This window comes from Notolepis coatsorum, assembly GCF_963971535.1.
Source record: "Notolepis coatsorum genome assembly, chromosome: 2".
Lineage (NCBI taxonomy): Eukaryota > Metazoa > Chordata > Actinopteri > Aulopiformes > Paralepididae > Notolepis > Notolepis coatsorum.
Window position 1 is genome coordinate 216,605,343 of NC_140166.1, and position 22,226 is coordinate 216,627,568.

General features: G+C 42.9%; 1 protein-coding gene across 1 annotated transcript in view; it reads left to right on the forward strand.

The window, feature by feature from the left end:
* The window catches only part of LOC311223755 (uncharacterized protein), a gene marked incomplete at its 3' end in the record, with an annotated part of 34,537 nt that overhangs the window by 694 nt on the left and 11,617 nt on the right, over nt 1-22,226 (forward strand). Inside the window, exons 2-3 of the mRNA XM_084308524.1 lie at nt 5,796-6,017; nt 10,115-10,336. Coding sequence (XP_084164650.1) covers nt 5,796-6,017; nt 10,115-10,336 — 444 coding nt within the window. The remainder of the gene's footprint in view (nt 1-5,795; nt 6,018-10,114; nt 10,337-22,226) is intronic.

Below are 22,226 nucleotides of genomic sequence, written 5' to 3' on the forward strand. Positions count from 1 at the left end.
TGTGGAGGGGACTGTACATTAGGAGGGGGTGGGTGGGAGAGAATTATACATTCGCGGTGGGGAGATAATGTGGGGAGGAGACTGACTATTAGGAGGGGGTGGGGGGGTATGGACATTTACGGTGGCCAGTTTCGAATTGCAGCCTCCTGTAGGTGCTCTTTAAGAGCGGTTTTGAATGTGGGTAGGGATTCACATTCCTTTACAGCTTTGGGTAGGGCGTTCCACATTGATGTGGCATAATTGCAAAACGTGTTTAGTCCCTTGTTTGAGCCGAATCTGGGTTTAACATGATTTGTTGCGCTTCCTCTGGTGTTGTGGTCGTGGTATTCACTGACCTTTGGGAAGTATTTTGACATGTACATGGGTGCCTTGGTTGTGTAGTGTATCTTGTAGACCAGGCCCATTGCAAGTTGCTGTACTCTGTCGTCTACTCTAAGCCATCCTAGGTAGTCAAAGTGGGCAGGGGTGAGGTGGGTTCTAGGGGTAAGGTCAAGTAGAAGTCTGACCAGTTTGTTTTGTGATGTTTGTAATCTTGTTTTTAGCGCCTTTGAGGTGCTTTGGTACCATGAGGTGCAAGCATAGTCGTAGTACCCTTGAAGGAGTGCTCCTGCCAGAGTCTTCCGGGTATTCTTGTTTACCAGAGAGGAGATCCGGTACAAGAATCTAGTTCGTTGGTTGACTTTTTTTTATTACCTTGGATGCCATTTTGTCACAAGAAAGATTTGCTGAGCTAGGATGGAACCTAGGTATGTAATTTCATCTTTCCTTGTTGTGACAATATTGTCACCCACTGTAACTGAGAAGCCGTCGGTCTTGCTGAGTTTGTTATTTGATCCGAAGAGAATGGACTCTGTTTTACCCAGGTGTAATGATAGTTTGTTATCAGCGAGCCAGGTGCAGATTCTGCCGAGTTCTGAGCTGAGGGTTTTTACAACCTGTAACTTGTTCTTGTCAGAGACCAGCAGGGCTGAGTCATCCGTGAACAAGAACAAGTTGCTGTCACAAGCTGACGACATGTCATTTGCATAAATTAGGAACAGTAGCGGTCCTAGTATGCTTCCTTGTGGAACACCACAGCTCACTGTGAGTGGGGGGGATAGAGTACCGTTTACCTCCACCATCTGTTCTCTCCCCTCAAGGTAGGATTGCATCCAGCTCACTGATAAACTATCAAAACCAATTGCTTTTAGCTTGTCAACAGGGGAGGAAACTAACTTTTTGGCTTACCAGCCAACTGGCGAGTATCAGATTTTTTTTACCAACCAAACAGATTTTTTACCAGCCAAAAAAAATCCCTAATTGTGATAATTACTTCTTTGTATGTCTTCGTCTAAATTGATTTTCAATCATAGTAATAATCACACCGTCTCTCTACTCTTTAAAATATTTATTAGCATAAAACATTAATAACAGTGTCTCTACTCTTCACAATATTAGCATAAAACATATTAACATGAAAGAGGGATCTATTCTGGACTGGGTTGGGCTGAACTGGGCAGTGAAAGATGCTGGGTTGGACTGGGTTGGGCAGTGAAAGAAAAAAAACGAAGTATGTTGTGAAGTGTATAGATGTAGCAGTACTGTCTATCTGTATGTCATATGTTATGATGAATTGAAAATGGGGGACCCTGATGTAAACAAGATGAAAGTCTTTCTCTGGTCTGAATTCCCTTAACAATTGTGTGTATTGAGCCGTACTGTATTGTACCCATTCTGCAATCTGTTAATAAAGTTTTCAATCAATCAATCAAGTTAACTTTGAACCTCGGTTGTCAAGCCGCGTCAATGTTGTGTATGTATCTGGGTCGGTGTTCCTTTAAGACAGCACGGTGGTCTTACGACAGTGCTGTGAAGTACTGTCATGTGTTGTGGTAACGTCAGTTGGGTTGGTGTGCTGTTGTGCACTGGTTGACCTAGTCCCTTTCGTGACTGCAATGTGCAAGCCAGGGGCTTTTGAGCATGAAATAAAATGTCTAACCTTACGTCATAGTCCGGTGCTTTTTTGGAAACATTATAGTCATGACAGCTACACCTAGCTAACATGGGGCTGGCTTTCTTTGAGCACACGCGCACACGGGGCTAACGTTAGCTAGCAAGCAGCTATAGCTAAAACGCTAACTAGAAGCTAACCACTGTATACAGTTTCAATAGTGACATTACACCTCTGTGATTTAATGTGTCCTTACTAGTAACTTATACTCGAGGGTTGTACTAGGGTTGGATGCAGTTCCCCGTTGGTCAGTCTGTCTGTTTTCCATCTTCTGTGTTTAACGTTATCCCTTGACTGATGGCCAGTACCGCTGGACTTTTATTAAACATTCTATATGTCCGGGGGTTGGCCAGTACTGCGCAAACTTTTATTAAACATTATATATGTCCACGGGTTGGCCAGTACTGCGGGAACTTTTATTAAACATTATATGTCTGCGGGCAGGGAACAAAATAACTGCACGCCATTCGCCAAATGCGTGTAGATTTACCGTCTGGCGGATAAAAATAATAGTCTGCCCGCCAGCTGCTGTGTAGTTCATATCGATACTCTTATTTTGAAAATCCTGTGCGGGTCTCATTGCCGCAAGCGCAGCTCCAGTCATAATATCTGGGCTCCGGCAGCTAGCAACGTTCAGGTTCATATGATACTCTTATTTTGAAAAACCCTCTAGCAACTCCGCGAGTCATATGATATCCGCCCACTCCGTGTTGGTGTTTCACTTTCTTGAAAACAGAGCAGCAGCGTCAACACAGAAGCGCTAACACAGCAGTGCGCCTACAGACGCGAAATAAGTCTGTGATGTTTTTTTTCTTCTCACGAGTCCAATGCAGCTACATGCTTTGCACCGTCGCCATTCCTTTATGCCCACATCGCCCGAAATGAACGTTTATGTACCAATCACTACAACGTTAACGTAAGCTAACAAGCTAATCCTGATGATCAGACGAGGCAGAGCCACAGTGAACAGCACTGAGGAAAGGGAAATGGGGGGGGGGGGGGGCACTCTCCCCTTCCCTGTGTGTGTGTGCGTGCGTTTGGAAAGACGACGGAGTCACTAGTCAGGACTCAGGACAGGAGTATATTATAGTAAACTGAGGATTACTGAGGATGGACAGATAATGTTGATATTCAAATATAAAAAAAGTTTCGAGAGGAGTGGAAGTTTGAAGACAGACTACAATATGATGCAGGGGCGGTGAGTTGAAACACAGTGTGTGTGTGTCCCGACCCCACTTCTATGTTTCAATAAATTATTTGCATTTAAAACTATTAACGCTGACTCATTCCTTCAGTCCACTCAAAATTATGCCAATATTCCTTATGTTGTTTATGATATTAATTGAAAATAGCATATGAGAGTATTATATGTAATAATAACACATGGCGATATACTAAAAAGCTATTTATAATTTTTGGCTAGTAAAAAATCTGCCCGGCTGGTACTTTTAAAAATCTACCAGCCAAATGGCTGGTAAGTCAAAAAGTTAAGTTTGTTCCCTGATTGTACCCATTCTGCAATCTGTTAATAAAATTGTCACTCAATCAATCAAACCTATTTTATTGATATTTGGCGAAAGGATTATATGTGAGTAAAACACCCGCTGCTAGTTTCTGATATTTAACGGTGCTGTGCGTTACCTGCTTCCAGGGAACAAACGTAACTTTTTGACTTACCAGCCATTTGGCTGGTAGATTTTAAAAGTACCAGCTGGGCAGATTTTTTACTAGCCAAAAATTATAAATAGCTTTTTAGTATATTGCCATGTGTTATTATTACATATAATACTCTCATATGCTATTTTAGCTTACGTTAACGCTGTAGTGATTGGTACATAAACGTAGGGGTGGACGGTATAAGCGGTATACGGTATAAACGGTATTAATTTGCTCTACGGTATGGATTTTGACTATACCGTGTAACCGGTAGTGCAGCTCTAAAATAGCAATGACGTCATGTAACCACAGCGTGACTATTTCAATCGCATTTGCCCCTAAAAATAGATAGAATTAGTCATAGATAATAGATATGTGCAAACTGGAAAAAGTTATTTAGGAGGCTTCGCGCAGTGGGCTTGTCAACACGCAATTGTCATTTCATAATAAACGCATCACCGCGGCGCACAGCAAGTTTCAATTTCAGTTCCTGGCATTTTTAACCAGTGGAGAAAGGTAAGAGATGTCCCTATCGTTTTTCTTATATGAATTATTCTACGTTAATAAAACATACCTGGTGATCAACTACAGTTTGCTGTAAACATTATGATATGCGTGTAGTGTTATGATAACGAGAGGACGGGAGGACGGCGGCAGCAGTGGATTTGCGAATAGCATGCAGCTGCAGAGCCGCAGAGCCAGCGGCGCTTTCAGGTCTCACAGGCCCGCTCAACAGCGCCCCCCCACCCAACAGCTGAAAGCTGTGACCAGACCTGAAAGCGCCGCTGGCTCTGCGGCTCTGCAGCTACATATGCTTCTAGCAAAATCCAGCATCCAGCCCGCTGTTTGCAATGGGAGCAGCACGGACTCGGGACTTATTTTATTTGGAATATAATGAGTTATACGCAAAAGTAACCTAGTTTTAAGTTAAAATATTATAAATCTACATGCCTTGAGGATGTCATTCTTTATATAGCCTGCCTATCAGGCAAAAAAGATTATTCTAACGGAAACACTGATACCGTGATATATACCGTTACCGTCTATGCTTCAAATTATACCGTGATATAAATTTTAGACCATACCGTCCACCCCTACATAAACGTTCATTTCGGGCGATGTGGGCATAAAGGAATGGCGACGGTGCAAAGCATGTAGCTGCATTGGACTCGTTGTGAGAAGAAAAAAAACATCACAGACTTATTTTGCGTCTGTAGGCTCACTGCTGTGTTAACGCTGCTGTGTTGACGCTGCTGCTCTGTTTTCAAGAAAGTGAAACACCAACACGGAGTGGGCGGATATCATATGACTTGCGGAGTTGCTAGAGGGTTTTTCAAAATAAGAGTATCATATGAACCTGAACGTTGCTAGCTGCCGGAGCTCAGATATTATGACTGGAGCTGCGCTTAGGGCGGCAATGAGACCCGCACAGGATTTTCAAAATAAGAGTATCGATATGAACTACACGCCAGCTGGCGGGCAGACAATTATTTTTAGCCGCCAAACGGTAAATCTACACGCATTTGGCGAATGGCGTGCAGTTATTTTGTTCCCTGGGTACAATACAGTGTACACCTCAATACACTCAATTGTTAAGGGGATGCGGACCAGAGAAAGACTTTCGTCTTGTTTATATCAGGGTCCCCCATTTTCACTTCATCATAACATATATGACATACATGACATACAGATAGACAGTACTGTTACATGTAGACATTTATGACATACCAGATCTACAAATATACAGTACTGTTTAGTGTTTATGAGTACAAAAATAGTCTAAAAAGAGAGTATATACATTTGAGGGGGAAGAAACTGTACATTGGAGGAGGTTGGGTATGTGGGGTGGGGGGGGGGGGACTGTACATTGGAGGGTTTACTGGATACATTAGAACTGTAGTAAAACACTAATCAAAACCCCATGTTTCTACCATGTACGCTTATAAAGTTATAAAGGGAATCTATGTGGAGCATTTGTGATAGCTTTACCATTAATAATGGTCGTGATAGTCACTGATGTATGCATTGCTAGGTGGTGCATAGTATGAGTTGAGAGAAATACAGCACTTACATACAGTGTGGCATCGGACTAGCAAAGATAATTCTGGTTGACCGTTTATGTTCTTCAATTATCTGTTCTTCCCTCCAGACCCCCCACAGCTGTCAGTCTGTAAGGAGGTTCCCCCTGAGCAGCAGGAGGGGGGCCCCGGTCTGGACCAGGAGGACCCAGAGCCCTCACAGATTAAAGAAGAACAGGAGGAAACCTGGACCAGTCAGGAGGGAGAGCAGCTTCAAGGCCTGGAGGAGGCTGATACCAAAGACTCCATATTCACTATAAGCTGTGTGAGAAGCCTCCATGATCAACAGCAGGGTCAGTCCCCACATCTTAACCAAACTGTAGACAACTACAAATATTAATGTTTATTAACTCATTCAGCACCAGCCATTAGCCGGGTCCCGTTGTAGCTATGCCACGCTTTAAAGATAGGAGTGCGTCACCTTGTTTGTAGAGCTATATCTATATTCTATATTATAGCTATGGCGACATCAGCTGCACTGTTGAGCTATATAATGCTGTCTGTATAATGACAATAAAGACTCTAAATATTCTATTCTATTTCATTTTAATTAGTGGTGGGACTCAATAAAAAATGTTAATCGAATGAATTCAAGACTTTATAGTTAATTAATCTAAATTAATCACATATCAATATTTGATGCGAAAAGCTTGGCCGGCCGTCATACTGGCTCAATTGGCAGTCAGCGGGTGGAAGCCGGTGGGGTGGTATTCTGGTCATTGTAAACAGCGACTCCTACAGGTCGGTCAGGGCGCCAGCACAGCGAGGGAGGGAGATGGTGAGGGTAGTGTGACCTCCCACGCGTTACACCTCACCAATGAGAGTCTGCGCTGGCAGGTGAAAAAAAGTGGCTGGCTGACTCCGCATGTATCGGAGGGGACATGCGATAGATTCTTCAACCCTCCCTAGACCGACCAGTGGGGGGCACATGCGAGCAACGACCAGGAAGGGGAGGCGGGAATTGGCATGACTAAATTGGGATGGGAGAAAAACACAGAAAAACAGGAGGAGAAAAAGTGGATAAAAAAAGGAGACCAGACTCATGCATGTGCTATAAGTATAACGTATAATAAATCGCAAATTACTTTTTCTCTTTGTTCTCGTTGTTTGTTGTCTGGTTTGTTAAAAAGAAAACATTTAAATAAAAGAAATTGAGATCAATCAAGAGTTTTTTTCCCCAAATGGTCAACTGTTCTGGAATGTACTTGAAAGTACTGCGTTTTACTTTTACCTCGAAAGTGCTTGAGTTTACAAAAGGTCCTTTGCGCTATATATATATAGTATTCCTAAAATTGCTGCACTTTGTTAAAAATTGCATTGATCGGGCCGCCCCAGTGGCGAACCACGGCATGGCCGACCCGGGTTCGATTCCCGAACCCGTCGTTATTTGCCAAATGTCTTCCCCCCACTCTGTCTCCCATTCCTCCTCTCTCTCTCTCTCTCTCTCTCTACTGGACTGCCCAGTAGAAATAAAGTGATAAACGCTAAAAAAAAAAATCTAAAAAAAAAGAAAATTGCATTGGTCTGTGTAGTAGCTAATACAGCATTTTGCTGCTTAAATGTATGTATAATCATAATGTATATTCATTGATTCACTCGTATACCAAAATTTATTTGAATTGAAAATCTTTGCTTTTCGCATCAAATATGCGATTAAAATGTGATTAATTTCGATTAATTAACTATAAAGTCTCTAATTAATTCGATTAAAATGTTTAATCGAGTCCCACCACTAATTAAAATGAAATAGAATAGAATATTTAGAGTCTTTATTGTCATTATACATACAGCATTATATAGCTCAACAGTGCAGCTGATAACCTAGATAACCTACCCTACATGACATTATACAGTAGATAACTATAATCATAGTGATATACTGGTGAGAGCACTAACTATAATCATAGTTACATAGTGGTGAGAGCACTAACTATAATCACACAGTCCTCATATCCCTCCTAGTTACACACAGTCCTCATATCCCTCCTAGTTACACATACACACAGTCCTCATATCCCTCCTAGTTACACATACACACAGTCCTCCCTCCTAGTTACACATACACAGTTAAGTTTGTTCCCTGATTGTACCCATTCTGCAATCTGTTAATAAAATTGTCACTCAATCAATCAAACCTATTTTATTGATATTTGGCGAAAGGATTATATGTGAGTAAAACACCCGCTGCTAGTTTCTGATATTTAACGGTGCTGTGCGTTACCTGCTTCCAGGGAACAAACTTAACTTTTTGACTTACCAGCCATTTGGCTGGTAGATTTTTAAAAGTACCAGCCGGGCAGATCTTTTACTAGCCAAAAATTATAAATAGCTTTTTATTATATCGCCATGTGTTATTATTACATATAATACTCTCATATGCTATTTTCAATTAATTTCATAAACAACATAAGGAATATTAGCATAATTTTGAGTGGACTGAAGGAATGAGTCAGCGTTAATAGTTTTAAATGCAAATAATTTATTGAAACATAGAAGTGGGGTTGGGACACACACACGCACTGTGTTTCAACTCACCACCCCTGCATCATAAGAGTCTGTCTTCAAACTTCCACTCCTCTCGAAACTTTTTTAATATTTGAATATCAACATTATCTGTCCATCCTCAGTAATCCTCAGTTTACTATAATATACTCCTGTCCTGAGTCCTGACTAGTGACTCTGTCGTCTTTCCAAATGCACGCACGCACACACACACACACAGGGAAGGGGAGAGTGCCCCCCCCCCCCCCATTTCCCTTTCCTCAGTGCTGTTCACTGTGGCTCTGCCTCGTCTGATCATCAGGATTAGCTTGTTAGCTTACGTTAACGTTGTAGTGATTGGTACATAAACGTTCATTTCGGGCGATGTGGGCATAAAGGAATGGCGACGGTGCAAAGCATGTAGCTGCATTGGACTCGTTGTGAGAAGAAAAAAAACATCACAGACTTATTTCGCGTCTGTAGGCGCACTGCTGTGTTAACGCTGCTGTGTTGACGCTGCTGCTCTGTTTTCAAGAAAGTGAAACACCAACACGGAGTGAGCGGATATCATATGACTTGCGGAGTTGCTAGAGGGTTTTTCAAAATAAGAGTATCATATGAACCTGAACGTTGCTAGCTGCCGGAGCTCAGATATTATGACTGGAGGGGCGGCTAGGTGGTGTAGTGGTCTAAGGCACTCGCCACCAGTGTGGAGACGCTAGGATTCGCGTGTTCGAATCCAGCTCTCCACATTGTTTTTCAGTTTGGCTGGTCGTCCGCAGTAATACACATTGGCCGTATTACGGGGAGGGAAAACTGAAGGGTGGGGATCGAACGTTGTGAACAAGCGACTCCTACAAGTCGGTTGGTGCGCCTGCGCAGTAGAATCAGGAAGTGTCGGGGGCAGCGTGAGCCTCCCACGCGTTACTCCTCGACACTGAGAGGTCGAGCTGCGCAGGTGAAAAGATGCGACTGCTGTTACCTCAAGTACCGGAGGGGACTTGTGCTATGTATGACTTAGTCCACATTGCAGCCGGCTTGTGGGAGGCAAGAAACAGCGTTCGTGACAGGGGAGGGTTGAATTGGATGATACGAAATTGGGATGGGAGAAAATATAGAAAAAATGGGAGAAAAAGTGGATCAAAAACAAAAGATATTATGACTGGAGCTGCGCTTGGGGCGGCAATGAGACCCGCACAGGATTTTCAAAATAAGAGTATCGATATGAACTACACGCCAGCTGGCGGGCAGACAATTATTTTTAGCCGCCAGACGGTAAATCTACACGCATTTGGCGAATGGCGTGCAGTTATTTTGTTCCCTGGGTACAATACAGTGTACACCTCAATACACACAATTGTTAAGGGGATGCAGACCAGAGAAAGACTTTCGTCTTGTTTATATCAGGGTCCCCCATTTTCACTTCATCATAACATATATGACATACATGACATACAGATAGACAGTACTGTTACATGTAGACATTTATGACATACCAGATCTACAAATATACAGTACTGTTTAGTGTTTGAGTACAAAAATAGTCTAAAAAGAGAGTATATACATTTGAGGGGGAAGAAACTGTACATTGGAGGAGGTTGGGTATGTGGGGTGGGGGGGGGGGACTGTACATTGGAGGGTTTACTGGATACATTAGAACTGTAGTAAAACACTAATCAAAACCCCATGTTTCTACCATGTACGCTTATAAAGTTATAAAGGGAATCTATGTGGAGCATTTGTGATAGCTTTACCATTAATAATGGTTGTGATAGTCACTGATGTATGCTAGGTGGTGCATAGTATGAGTTGAGAGAAATACAGCACTTACATACAGTGTGGCATCGGACTAGCAAAGATAATTCTGGTTGACCGTTTATGTTCTTCAATTATCTGTTCTTCCCTCCAGACCCCCCACAGCTGTCAGTCTGTAAGGAGGTTCCCCCTGAGCAGCAGGAGGGGGGCCCCGGTCTGGACCAGGAGGACCCAGAGCCCTCACAGATTAAAGAGGAACAGGAGGAAACCTGGACCAGTCAGGAGGGAGAGCAGCTTCAAGGCCTGGAGGAGGCTGATACCAAAGACTCCATATTCACTATAAGCTGTGTGAGAAGCCTCCATGATCAACAGCAGGGTCAGTCCCCACATCTTAACCAGACTGTAGACAACTACAAATATTAATGTTTATTAACTCATTCAGCACCAGCCATTAGCCGGGTCCCGTTGTAGCTATGCCACGCTTTAAAGATAGGAGTGCGTCACCTTGTTTGTAGAGCTATATCTATATTCTATATTATAGCTATGGAGACATCAGCTGCACTGTTGAGCTATATAATGCTGTCTGTATAATGACAATAAAGACTCTAAATATTCTATTCTATTTCATTTTACTTAGTGGTGGGACTCAATAAAAAATGTTAATCGTATGAATTCGAGACTTTATAGTTAATTAATCTAAATTAATCACATATCAATATTTGATGCGAAAAGCTTGGCCGGCCGTCATACTGGCTCAATTGGCAGAGTCAGCGGGTGGAAGCCGGTGGGGTGGTATTCTGGTCATTGTAAACAGCGACTCCTACAGGTCGGTCAGGGCGCCTGCACAGCGAGGGAGGGAGATGGTGAGGGTAGTGTGACCTCCCACGCGTTACACCTCACCAATGAGAGTCTGCGCTGGCAGGTGAAAAAAAGTGGCTGGCTGACTCCGCATGTATCGGAGGGGACATGCGATAGATTCTTCAACCCTCCCTAGACCGACCAGTGGGGGGCACATGCGAGCAACGACCAGGAAGGGGAGGCGGGAATTGGCATGACTAAATTGGGATGGGAGAAAAACACAGAAAAACAGGAGGAGAAAAAGTGGATAAAAAAAGGAGACCAGACTCATGCATGTGCTATAAGGGCCCTTTCTCACTCACCTATTCGGTTCCATTCCATTTCGTTCTAGTCCATTCTGAGATCTGATGCGAACTCCCCCCCTCTCCCCCCTCTAGTTTGCGTACACACTGCAGTCTTGTTTCGTTCCGGGTTCTGTTTACGGTTTGCCTTTTTGAGCGTGTACGCTTGCCGTAGGTGATGATGTCACGTTCGAAAATGTAAACACAGGAAGTGTTAACATGGCGCTGGAGACTGAATGCTGATATAAAATGAATAAATAAGCAATAAATATGAAGTTATATTTGAACCTCTGTTGTCAAGCCTTGTCAATATAACCCACCCCATTTTATCACGAATGGATGGTGTTGTAGAGTTCGCTTTTGAGCGTTTCCCAGGGCTAACGCTAAGCTAACGGTTAACGCTAGTTAGCTTAGCCTAGTCTAGTATAGCCTGTAGCACTTTCTTTTCAGCAAAGAACGTGCAATAAACAAAACGGATACATTCACTGTGTGTTCTGCCTGTCATTTGTTGATGAAACAAAACTAACATCAACACAAGTGACCACCAAGAGCGGATAGTTTAGTCTCAAAAAAGATCGGTGACTTTTGTTAGCGACATTGTTAGCTGCATGCTAACGTGAATGGAAGATGCCATTATAACAGTATAGCATTGTGGCTAGAAGCTAACGTTAGCTCACGCTAGTTAGCCAGCACCAAACTGATGATATCGGGAGCCATCAGTAGCTAGATAACATTAGAGACAACACCGTGTGTATTAAACAACGGTGAATAGATGACTGGGCCATTTGTTTAATGCTTGTTAAGATTGAAAGAGGAGCTCTGAGCTAGCAGGGTCCGTCTGATAGCTAACGTTAGCCAGCTGCTCATGCAATCGCCGAATCGGTAATGCTAGCACAATGAATGGATGTAAACTTTATTTAACATATTGCATATGGGTACAATACAATACGGCTCAATACAAACAATTGTTAAGGGAATGCAGACTGTTGTAGCTTGGACTGGGGTCCTTATAACAATAACTTCATGTTTTCATCCACTTGTTTTTGGTTGAGGTCTGAACTCTCAAATTGCCCATAAATATCGTTTTTGTGGGTATTCTCCAGTTGTTGCTGTGTGTGGTGTTATCTGCCCAAAATTCAAGCAAGCATGACAGTAACGACGTTGTGTGTGTCACGCCCCCGGGGGGGGGTGAAACGAATCGGCGCTGTTTCGCATCGCAAAAGGGGTGAGTGAGAACACTCCCCCCCCCCGTTCTCGGGATCAGTGATTCGATCTCCAAACGTGAGTGAGAAAGGGCCCTAAGTATAACCATAACGTATAATAAATCGCAAATTACTTTTTCTCTTTGTTCTCTTTGTTCTCGTTGTTTGTTGTCTGGTTTGTTAAAAAGAAAACATTTAAATAAAAGAAATTGAGATCAATCAAGAGTTTTTTTTCCCAAATGGTCAACTGTTCTGGAATGTACTTGAAAGTACTGCGTTTTACTTTTACCTCGAAAGTGCTTGAGTTTACAAAAGGTAATTTGCGCTATATATATTATTCCTAAAATTGCTGCACTTTGTTAAAAATTGCATTGATCGGGCCGCCCCAGTGGCGAACCACGGCATGGGCGACCCGGGTTCGATTCCCGAACCCGTCGTTATTTGCCAAATGTCTTCCCCCCACTCTGTCTCCCATTCCTCCTCTCTCTCTCTCTCTCTCTCTCTCTCTACTGGACTGCCCAGTAGAAATAAAGTGATAAACGCTAAAAAATAAATCTAAAAAAAAAGAAAAATTGCATTGGTCTGTGTAGTAGCTAATACAGGATTTTGCTGCTTAAATGTATGTATAATCATAATGTATATTCATTGATTCACTCGTATACCAAAATTTATTTGAATTGAAAAATGTTGCTTTTCGCATCAAATATGCGATTAAAATGTGATTAATTTCGATTAATTAACTATAAAGTCTCTAATTAATTTGATTAAAATGTTTAATCGAGTCCCACCACTACAGCCCCCTCAGCATCGACGGGGCACCAGTTGAGAGAGTGAACCGTTTCAAGTACCTCGGAGCCCACATATCCGAGGACTTGACATGGACCACACACATTGACAGTGTTGTGAAGAAGGCACGACAACGCCTCTACTTCCTCAGGCGCCTAAGGAAGTTCCAAGTCAGTCAGAAGATCCTTAGGAACTTCTACTCATGTACAATAGAGAGCATCCTGACCGGCAACATCACCTCCTGGTTTGGGAATAGCACTGCACAAGACCGTAGCAGACTACAAAGAGTGACACGTTCAGCCGAACGCACAATTAGAGGGGGGCTTCCCACCCTCCAGAACATTTACAACAAGCGGTGCAAGGGGAAGGCTAAGAGAATTATTAAGGACTCGAGCCACCCGAACAACTGCCTCTTTGAACTGCTGCCGTCAGGCAAGCGATACCGGAGTCTTATGGCGAGCACAGAAAGACTCAGAAGGAGCTTCTATCCCCAGGCCATCAGGCTGCTAAACGAACAATAATCGCTAAACGAACAATAATCACTATGCAACAACCATCAAATGCACACAGCACACACACCCACACGCACACACACACTCACTCAAACAAACAACACACTGCAGCACCCACTCTCCACACTTTAGATCACACAAACACACTTACACTTTATATTTATTGATAAAGGATTTGCACTACAACTCGTACACCTACTGTGAATTGTACCTAAACTGCACCTCGTCCATTTATGCCTTGCACTATATAGTATTGTATATTAGTACACTGCACAGTATTGTATATTGTATGGTAACTACGTCTACGAACATTGTACATATGTCTAAACTGAACACTGTGACCTCTTTTTTTCTTCTAATTTTTACTATGTTTTTATTTCATACTTATCTTGTCATGCACAGTCTCTGGAGCGCAACAGTAAGAAGCATTTTGTACAAAAGTATTCTGTACTTCTGTATGACAACTATTAAAGAAACTTGAAACTTGAAACACTAATTAAAATGAAATGGAATAGAATATTTAGAGTCTTTATTGTCATTATACATACAGCATTATATAGCTCAACAGTGCAGCTGATAACCTAGATAACCTACCCTACATGACATTATACAGTAGATAACTATAATCATAGTGATATACTGGTGAGAGCACTAACTATAATCATAGTTACATAGTGGTGAGAGCACTAACTATAATCACACAGTCCTCATATCCCTCCTAGTTACACACAGTCCTCATATCCCTCCTAGTTACACATACACACAGTCCTCATATCCCTCCTAGTTACACATACACACAGTCCTCCCTCCTAGTTACACATACACAGTCCTCATGTCATATCCCTCCTAGTTACACATACACACAGTCCTCATATGTCATATCCCTCCTAGTTACACATACACACAGTCCTCATATCCCTCCTAGTTACACACAGTCCTCATATCCCTCCTAGTTACACATACAGTCCTCATATCCCTCCTAGTTACACACAGTCCTCATATCCCTCCTAGTTACACATACAGTCCTCATATCCCTCCTAGTTACACATACAGTCCTCATATCCCTCCTAGTTACACATACACACAGTCCTCATATGTCATATCCCTCCTAGAGTTAATGATAATATTATTTTTACACTGTAGCCTACTGTACTGGAGCTATAATGGCATGAGAGACTGTTAGGTTCAGCCTACAGGTTATTCTCTATGATGATACACACTCAGACTGGCCAGGGATCAGTCATACTGGTTATTAAATTTGAAATATGAATATAGAATACTGTCTAAATCACAGGAAGGTAAATAAACAACACACACAGTCCTCATATCCCTCCTAGTTACACATACACAGTCCTCATATTATCCCTCCTAGTTACACATACACACAGTCCTCATATTATCCCTCCTAGTTACACATACACACAGTCCTCATATCCCTCCTAGTTACACATACACACAGTCCTCCCTCCTAGTTACACATACACAGTCCTCATGTCATATCCCTCCTAGTTACACATACACACAGTCCTCATATGTCATATCCCTCCTAGTTACACATACACACAGTCCTCATATCCCTCCTAGTTACACACAGTCCTCATATCCCTCCTAGTTACACATACAGTCCTCATATCCCTCCTAGTTACACATACAGTCCTCATATCCCTCCTAGTTACACATACACACAGTCCTCATATTTCATATCCCTCCTAGAGTTAATGATAATATTATTTTTACACTGTAGCCTACTGTACTGGAGCTATAATGGCATGAGAGACTGTTAGGTTCAGCCTACAGGTTATTCTCTATGATGATACACACTCAGACTGGCCAGGGATCAGTCATACTGGTTATTAAATTTGAAATATGAATATAGAATACTGTCTAAATCACAGGAAGGTAAATAAACAACACACACAGTCCTCATATCCCTCCTAGTTACACATACACAGTCCTCATATTATCCCTCCTAGTTACACATACACAGTCCTCATATTATCCCTCCTAGTTACACATACACAGTCCTCATATTATCCCTCCTAGTTACACATACACACAGTCCTCATATCCCTCCTAGAGCTAATGATAATGTTATTGTTACACTGTAGCCTACTGTACTGGAGCTATAATGGCATGAGCGACTACAGGTTATTCTCTATGATGATACACACTCAGACTGGCCAGGGATCAGTCATACACCCACACTACCACACACAAACATAAAATAAGTACGTCAACTTACCCATAAAGAAAGCAGAATGTTCCACGACAGACCACAGTGTCATGAAATATGTATGTTGTCCGTGAAGCTTTGCGAATGGCGTTTACTCTCTTGGTGTTTTGCGTGACTTCGGAATCATTGATGCATGTTTGTATAACCGATAGCAGACACATGTCCCTCTCTTTAGGTGTCAATGAGGCCATGTCCAGCCTGCTTTTGTATATACATTTTTCCGACAGTTTCGTTGTACACGACAATGCCTGCCGTTTGGAATTCTCTTTTCGCCCTTGATAGCATTTGCAATCATACCTTTTTATTTTTTCCAATTCTTCATTGATGTCACTGTCCACCGTTAAAACAGCCATATTATCTTCGACCGATCTGATCGTTAATTCCGTTGAATAGCCCGGTGTGACGGTCCCGCTGTGAATCGAATCGTCCTCCTCGAAATCCCCTTCAGGCTCAGCTGCGCACGGCAGTATCGGACCAAAATCCAAGTCTTCATCAGAATCTTCGTCATCTGAGGAGCTCACCGGTGCAGAGACTGGGTCGACTCGATTAACAAAGTCTAATATGTACTCGTTCATTAGATCCGATTCATCAATTGCTCTTCCTGATCCAGATAACTTGTTGAGTGCATCCATCGTGACGACTCGAGACACGTTCATTAATCCCATGGAAAGTGTATCAACAGAGGCCCATGTGTGTGTGTATGGGCGTCGCCCTCTCACTCCCCCAATGCCAACGAAAGCGCTTGTCTTGATTCACATGCAAATTTAATTACGCCCCCATGCAATGGACTAAATCACACTGAAACAGCCTTTTTTAAACAAAGAATTGTTACTATTATAGATATTATAACTGTTCGCTTTTATAGTAAACATACATTCAAAATTGTAAAAAAATACAGAAATACAGCCGGCTGAGTAGTGGCAGATACTGCCATGCGTGGTCACAATTGTCTGCGGAACCCTTATCCCCAACACATTGTTCTGTGGGTGAATTATTGTAATGTTCTGGGGTTTTGTGTGTCGCTCTAGTTGTATGGTCTTAGGGGCACCACTGTTATGCTGGCGGTGTTGTTTCCACCCGGGAGAAAAAGACATCCGGCTTCAACATGGACGGTCGCATTTTACGTAGCTCCCGTAACCAACGCAACAGCCAACGCAACAGAGCAACAACAAAAAAGTACTTTGCGCATTTTCTACTTTCCCTCCTGTGGATTATGGATTTGTACCTGAATTCACAACTCAAGCAGCAACTCCAGACAGAAGTGGAGGGTAGCGAAAACGTAAATCAACAGTCCCATTGCGACTTCTACTTGTTAACGGGCACGGAGAGGAAACATCCAGCCTTCGGAGCCACGGCGATCCACGCAGTACTTACTGCAAATCCGGAACGAAAGAAATTACCCCCGGCAGGCAAGTGTAATAAGAGATCAATGTTTTTATTATATCTGCTCATGTCGGGTGACATACATCAGAACCCTGGTCCCGTAATGACACGGAACCAGAGACTACAGCAAGAAGCGATGGAGGTTCCCATCGCGACCAACAGCATCAACAACGCAACCTGTGGCTACATCCACAGCGCGGGCGGCGAAGCTCCCCCAATGACGCCACAGCAGACGAGCACACGTGAGGCAGTGACGAGAGGAGGTGAACCGAGGGTCGAAACCATGACGACCATCTCGACGCGGGATGTAAACATCTCGACGCCCGATAGCCGGCTAGCTAGCAGAGCTAACAACGAAAACAACCAGGAACGAGTCCTTTGTTGTTCCAGCACGGCGCGGGACCCGACCCCCCCCTCCCCCCTTCTTTGTTGTTCCAGCACGGCGCGGGACCCGACCCCCCCCTCCCCCCTTCCCACCCACAACAACACAGAGGAACAGATCACAAACGGACAATACTTCGAACCTGCCAACATCAATGAAATAACCAACGCCAATGGACTGAACATTTTTCACATTAACATTAACAGCTTAAAAAACAAATTGGATGAAATCAAACAAATATTCATAAATGGTAAGGCAAACATACTGTGCTTCTCAGAAACTAAGCTCGACGATTCTGTAAAAGATCCAGAGATAGAGATTGAGAACTACTCAATAATCAGGAATGATAGGAACAAACATGGAGGTGGTGTCTGTATGTACATACACAAGGACACCAAATTCATCAACAGAAATGACCTGAATCATAAATCAATTGAAACTGTATGGGTGGAAATCCTATTCGAAAGGGCGAAATCCCTACTGGTTGGCACAGTCTACAGGCCGCCAGATCATAGTGGCTTTTATGATACACTGGATGGGTGTTTAGCTGGAGTTGAGGATGTAGACAAAATTCTTATTGGAGACTGGAACACGGATATGCAACGAAAAGATGCACCCGTCTTCAAGGCCTTCAGTAGGTTTTGTGATCTGCATGGCCTCAGCCAGCTAATCACCCAACCCACACGTGTATGTGAATCAACTCAGACTACCATTGACCTCATTCTGACCTCCGACAAGTCCAAGATCTCAAATAAAGGGGTTATAGCATGTGGGTTAAGTGATCATTATATGATATTCTGTACCCGAAAAAAACTAAAACAAAAGGCTGGCTGCCACAAAACAGTCACATCTAGAGACCTCAAAACCTACTCTAGCGAGGCCTTCAACCTTGAACTGGAGAGTCTGGACTGGTCAGATGAACTCAATGGTACACTGGTTGACGAAACATGGCTTGGTTTCAAAACCAAATTCTCAGCAATACTAAACGACATGGCCCCCCTAAGAACCACCAGGGTAAAAAATCGCGCTGAGCCGTGGATGCACTCCGAAATACTGGCCGCTATGAAAACCAGAGACAAAAAATGCTCTGAGTTTCGTAAAAGTCAGTCAAAGCTTACTAAAAGCACGAGCAGTGAACTCCAAGCCCACGTGACTGAACTCAAACTAGAAAGAAACAGACTAAGAAACGACGTAAACTCCATGATCAAAACTGCAAAAAAGAATTTCATCAATGACAAAACTGAGGAAAACAAAAACAAACCACGTGAACTTTGGAAATTACTCAATAATCAACTAGGATGCAGTAAAAAACTTAAAACCAGATTCTCAAACATAAACATAAAAACTGACAACACGCTCATCACAGACAAGCTGGATGTAGCCAATTACTTAAACATTTTCTTCACAAACATAGCCACAACACTGGTAAACAAACTACCCTCCCACTCAGGGCTTTATGGGGTAGAACACATAGTAGCTTACTACAAAAACCTAGGGGTCCGCAAGGACGACTTCAAGCTGGAAATGGTAACAACAGATGAGGTACTCAATAAACTGAGCGCCCTCCAACCTAACAAGGCCACTGGCCATGACAACATCCCCTCCAAATTCCTCAGAGACTCAGCAGCCGCCATCACACCAATCATCACACACATAATAAACCTCTCCATAAAACAGGGACACGTCCCCAAGGACTTCAAAATTGCGAGGGTGACCCCTCTGCACAAAAAGGGCAGCAAATTAGACCCAGGCAACTACCGCCCTGTTTCTATTCTCACCTCCATCTCGAAAGTCATGGAAAAAATAGTCTACGAACAGGTCGAAAAGTACCTAGCGGAAAAAAATCTAATCTACGAATTCCAATCTGGCTTCAGAACATCCCACTCCACTGACACATGCCTTCTCTATTTGAATGACCACATCAAACAAGAGGTGGACGCAGGCAAATACTGCGGCATGGTCATGCTGGACCTACAAAAGGCCTTTGACACGGTCAATCACTCCATTCTGATTGACAAGCTAAAAGCAATTGGTTTTGATAGTCTATCAGTGAGCTGGATGCAATCCTACCTTGAGGGGAGGGAACAGATGGTGGAGGTAAACGGTACCCTATCCCCCCCCCTCACAGTGAGCTGTGGTGTTCCACAAGGAAGCATACTAGGACCGCTACTGTTCCTAATTTATGCAAATGACATGTCGTCAGCTTGTGACTGCAACTTGTTCCTGTTTGCGGACGACTCAGCCCTGCTGGTCTCTGACAAGAACAAGTTACAGGTTGAAAAAACCCTCAGCTCGGAACTAGGCAGAATCTGCATATGGCTCGCTGATAACAAACTATCATTACACATGGGCAAAACAGAGTCCATTCTCTTCGGTTCAAATAACAAACTCAGCAAGACCGACGGCTTCTCAGTTACAGTGGGTGACAATATTGTCACAAGGAAAGATGAAATTACCTACCTGGGTTCCATCCTAGAGGCTAATCTCTCCTGTGACAAAATGGCATCCAATGTAATAAAAAAAGTCAACCAACGAACTCGATTCTTGTACCGGATCTCCTCTCTGGTAAACAAGAACACCCTGAAGACTCTGGCAGGAGCACTCATTCAGGGGTACTACGACTATGCTTGCACCTCATGGTACCAAAGCACCTCAAAGGCGCTAAAAACAAAATTACAAACATCTCAAAACAAACTGGTCAGACTACTGCTTGACCTTACTCCTAGAACCCACCTCACCCCTGCCCACTTTGACAACCTAGGATGGCTTAGAGTAGACGACAGAGTACAACAACTTGCAATGGGCCTGGTCTACAAGATACACTACACGACCAAGGTACCCATGTACATGTCAAAATACTTCCCAAAGGTCAGTGAATACCACGATCACAACACCAGAGGGAGCTCCACAAATCATGTTAAACCCAGATTCGGCTCAAATAAGGGACTAAACACGTTTCGCAATTATGCCACATCAATGTGGAACGCCCTACCCAAAGCTGTAAAGGAATGTGGATCACTACCCACTTTCAAAACCTCTCTCAAGGGACACCTACGGGAGACTGCAATTCAACACTGGCCCCTGTAAATATCCTAACCCAACCCCCTCCAATGTACAGTCATTTACCTAGTATGGTTTTGTCAATAGTTCAATGTACAATTGTGTTTGTTTGTACAGTGTCTCCTCCCCCCCCCCCTCAATGTACAGTGTTACTTGTTTATACAGTGTGCCCCCCGCCCCCCCCCCCCCCAACCACCTCCAATGTAAATTACCCAGTATGGTTGTCAATATCCCAATGTACCCAACCCCCCCCACCCAACCTCCTCCAATGTACAGTTTCTACGTCAAATGTATATACTCCCTTTTCTTGACTCCTTCTGTATCACAAACAGTACTGTATTTGCAAATCTGGTATGTCATAAATGTATAGATGTAGCAGTACTGACTATCTGTATGTCATGTATGTCATATATGTCTATATGAATTGAAAATGGGGGACCCTGATGGAAACAAGACAAACGTCTTTCTCAGGTCTGCATCCCCTTAACAATTGTATGTATTGAGCCGTACTGTATTGTACCCATTCTGCAATCTGTTAAATAAAGTTTTCATTCATTCATTCATTCATGGACGGGATGTTGTTGTTCTGAAGCTAGCGTATTAGCAGGTAGCTGTGTTGTGTATGAGAAGGGAAGTATCAACCTGTAAAACCCCATATTGAGCTGGAAATAAAGCACCATACAGAAAAGGAAACTCTTTCTTCCCTACATTACTGCATGACGGATCGCTACATTATGTTGATCCACGACAATAGAACACATTAAATAGCTTACATGAGTCTAACCAGCTAGCACTAACGTTAGCTTTTTTTTTCCGAAAAAGCTCACGCCAACTTATGAGGCTGTAACTGAGTGGCGAGACTAAACAAAAAAGACTAAATCGAAACTAAACAAAAAAAGAAAACGAAAATGCTCAGACCTGTAGTTGACTAAAACTTGACTAAATGAAATATAGATAAAGGTGACTAAATATGATAAACGAAAAACAGCATTTGAGACATGACTAAGACTAAAACTAAAATTAAAAATAGCTGATGAAATTAACACTGCTGGATAGTTGATGATAAAAAAACATTTAACTTCATTAGATGAAATATTCTAAAATCATTAAGTCTGCTATAAGGCTGTGTGTGTGTGTGTGTGTGTGTGTGTGCGCGGATGAGGTCAGAGGAGTTTGATAGTATTTACTGAGGATGGCCAGATAATGTTGATTAGGCAGTAGGATATAAACCCGGTTTATGGTAAGGGGTGTGGGTGCAGAAGGAAATGGTTAGAATGAGAGCTCCAGGTATTAACAATGCCAATGCTACGTACCCTACCACATGGCCCCCAATGGCCCCCACAATCTAATGTGTGAATACATAGGTAGTGAGAGCCAGCACCTCCCCTCACTGGTGTTTCGTCAAGTTAGGCCCACGACACCTCAGGAAGGCTCAACAGTTAGTTCCAATGTCCCAGAACCCCCCCCCCCCCATGCTCTGATATCCACAAGCCGAACCTCCCTATGTTATCCTATGTCAAAAATAAAATGTCCATATCATACCAATATCACACATGAAACGGCAACAAT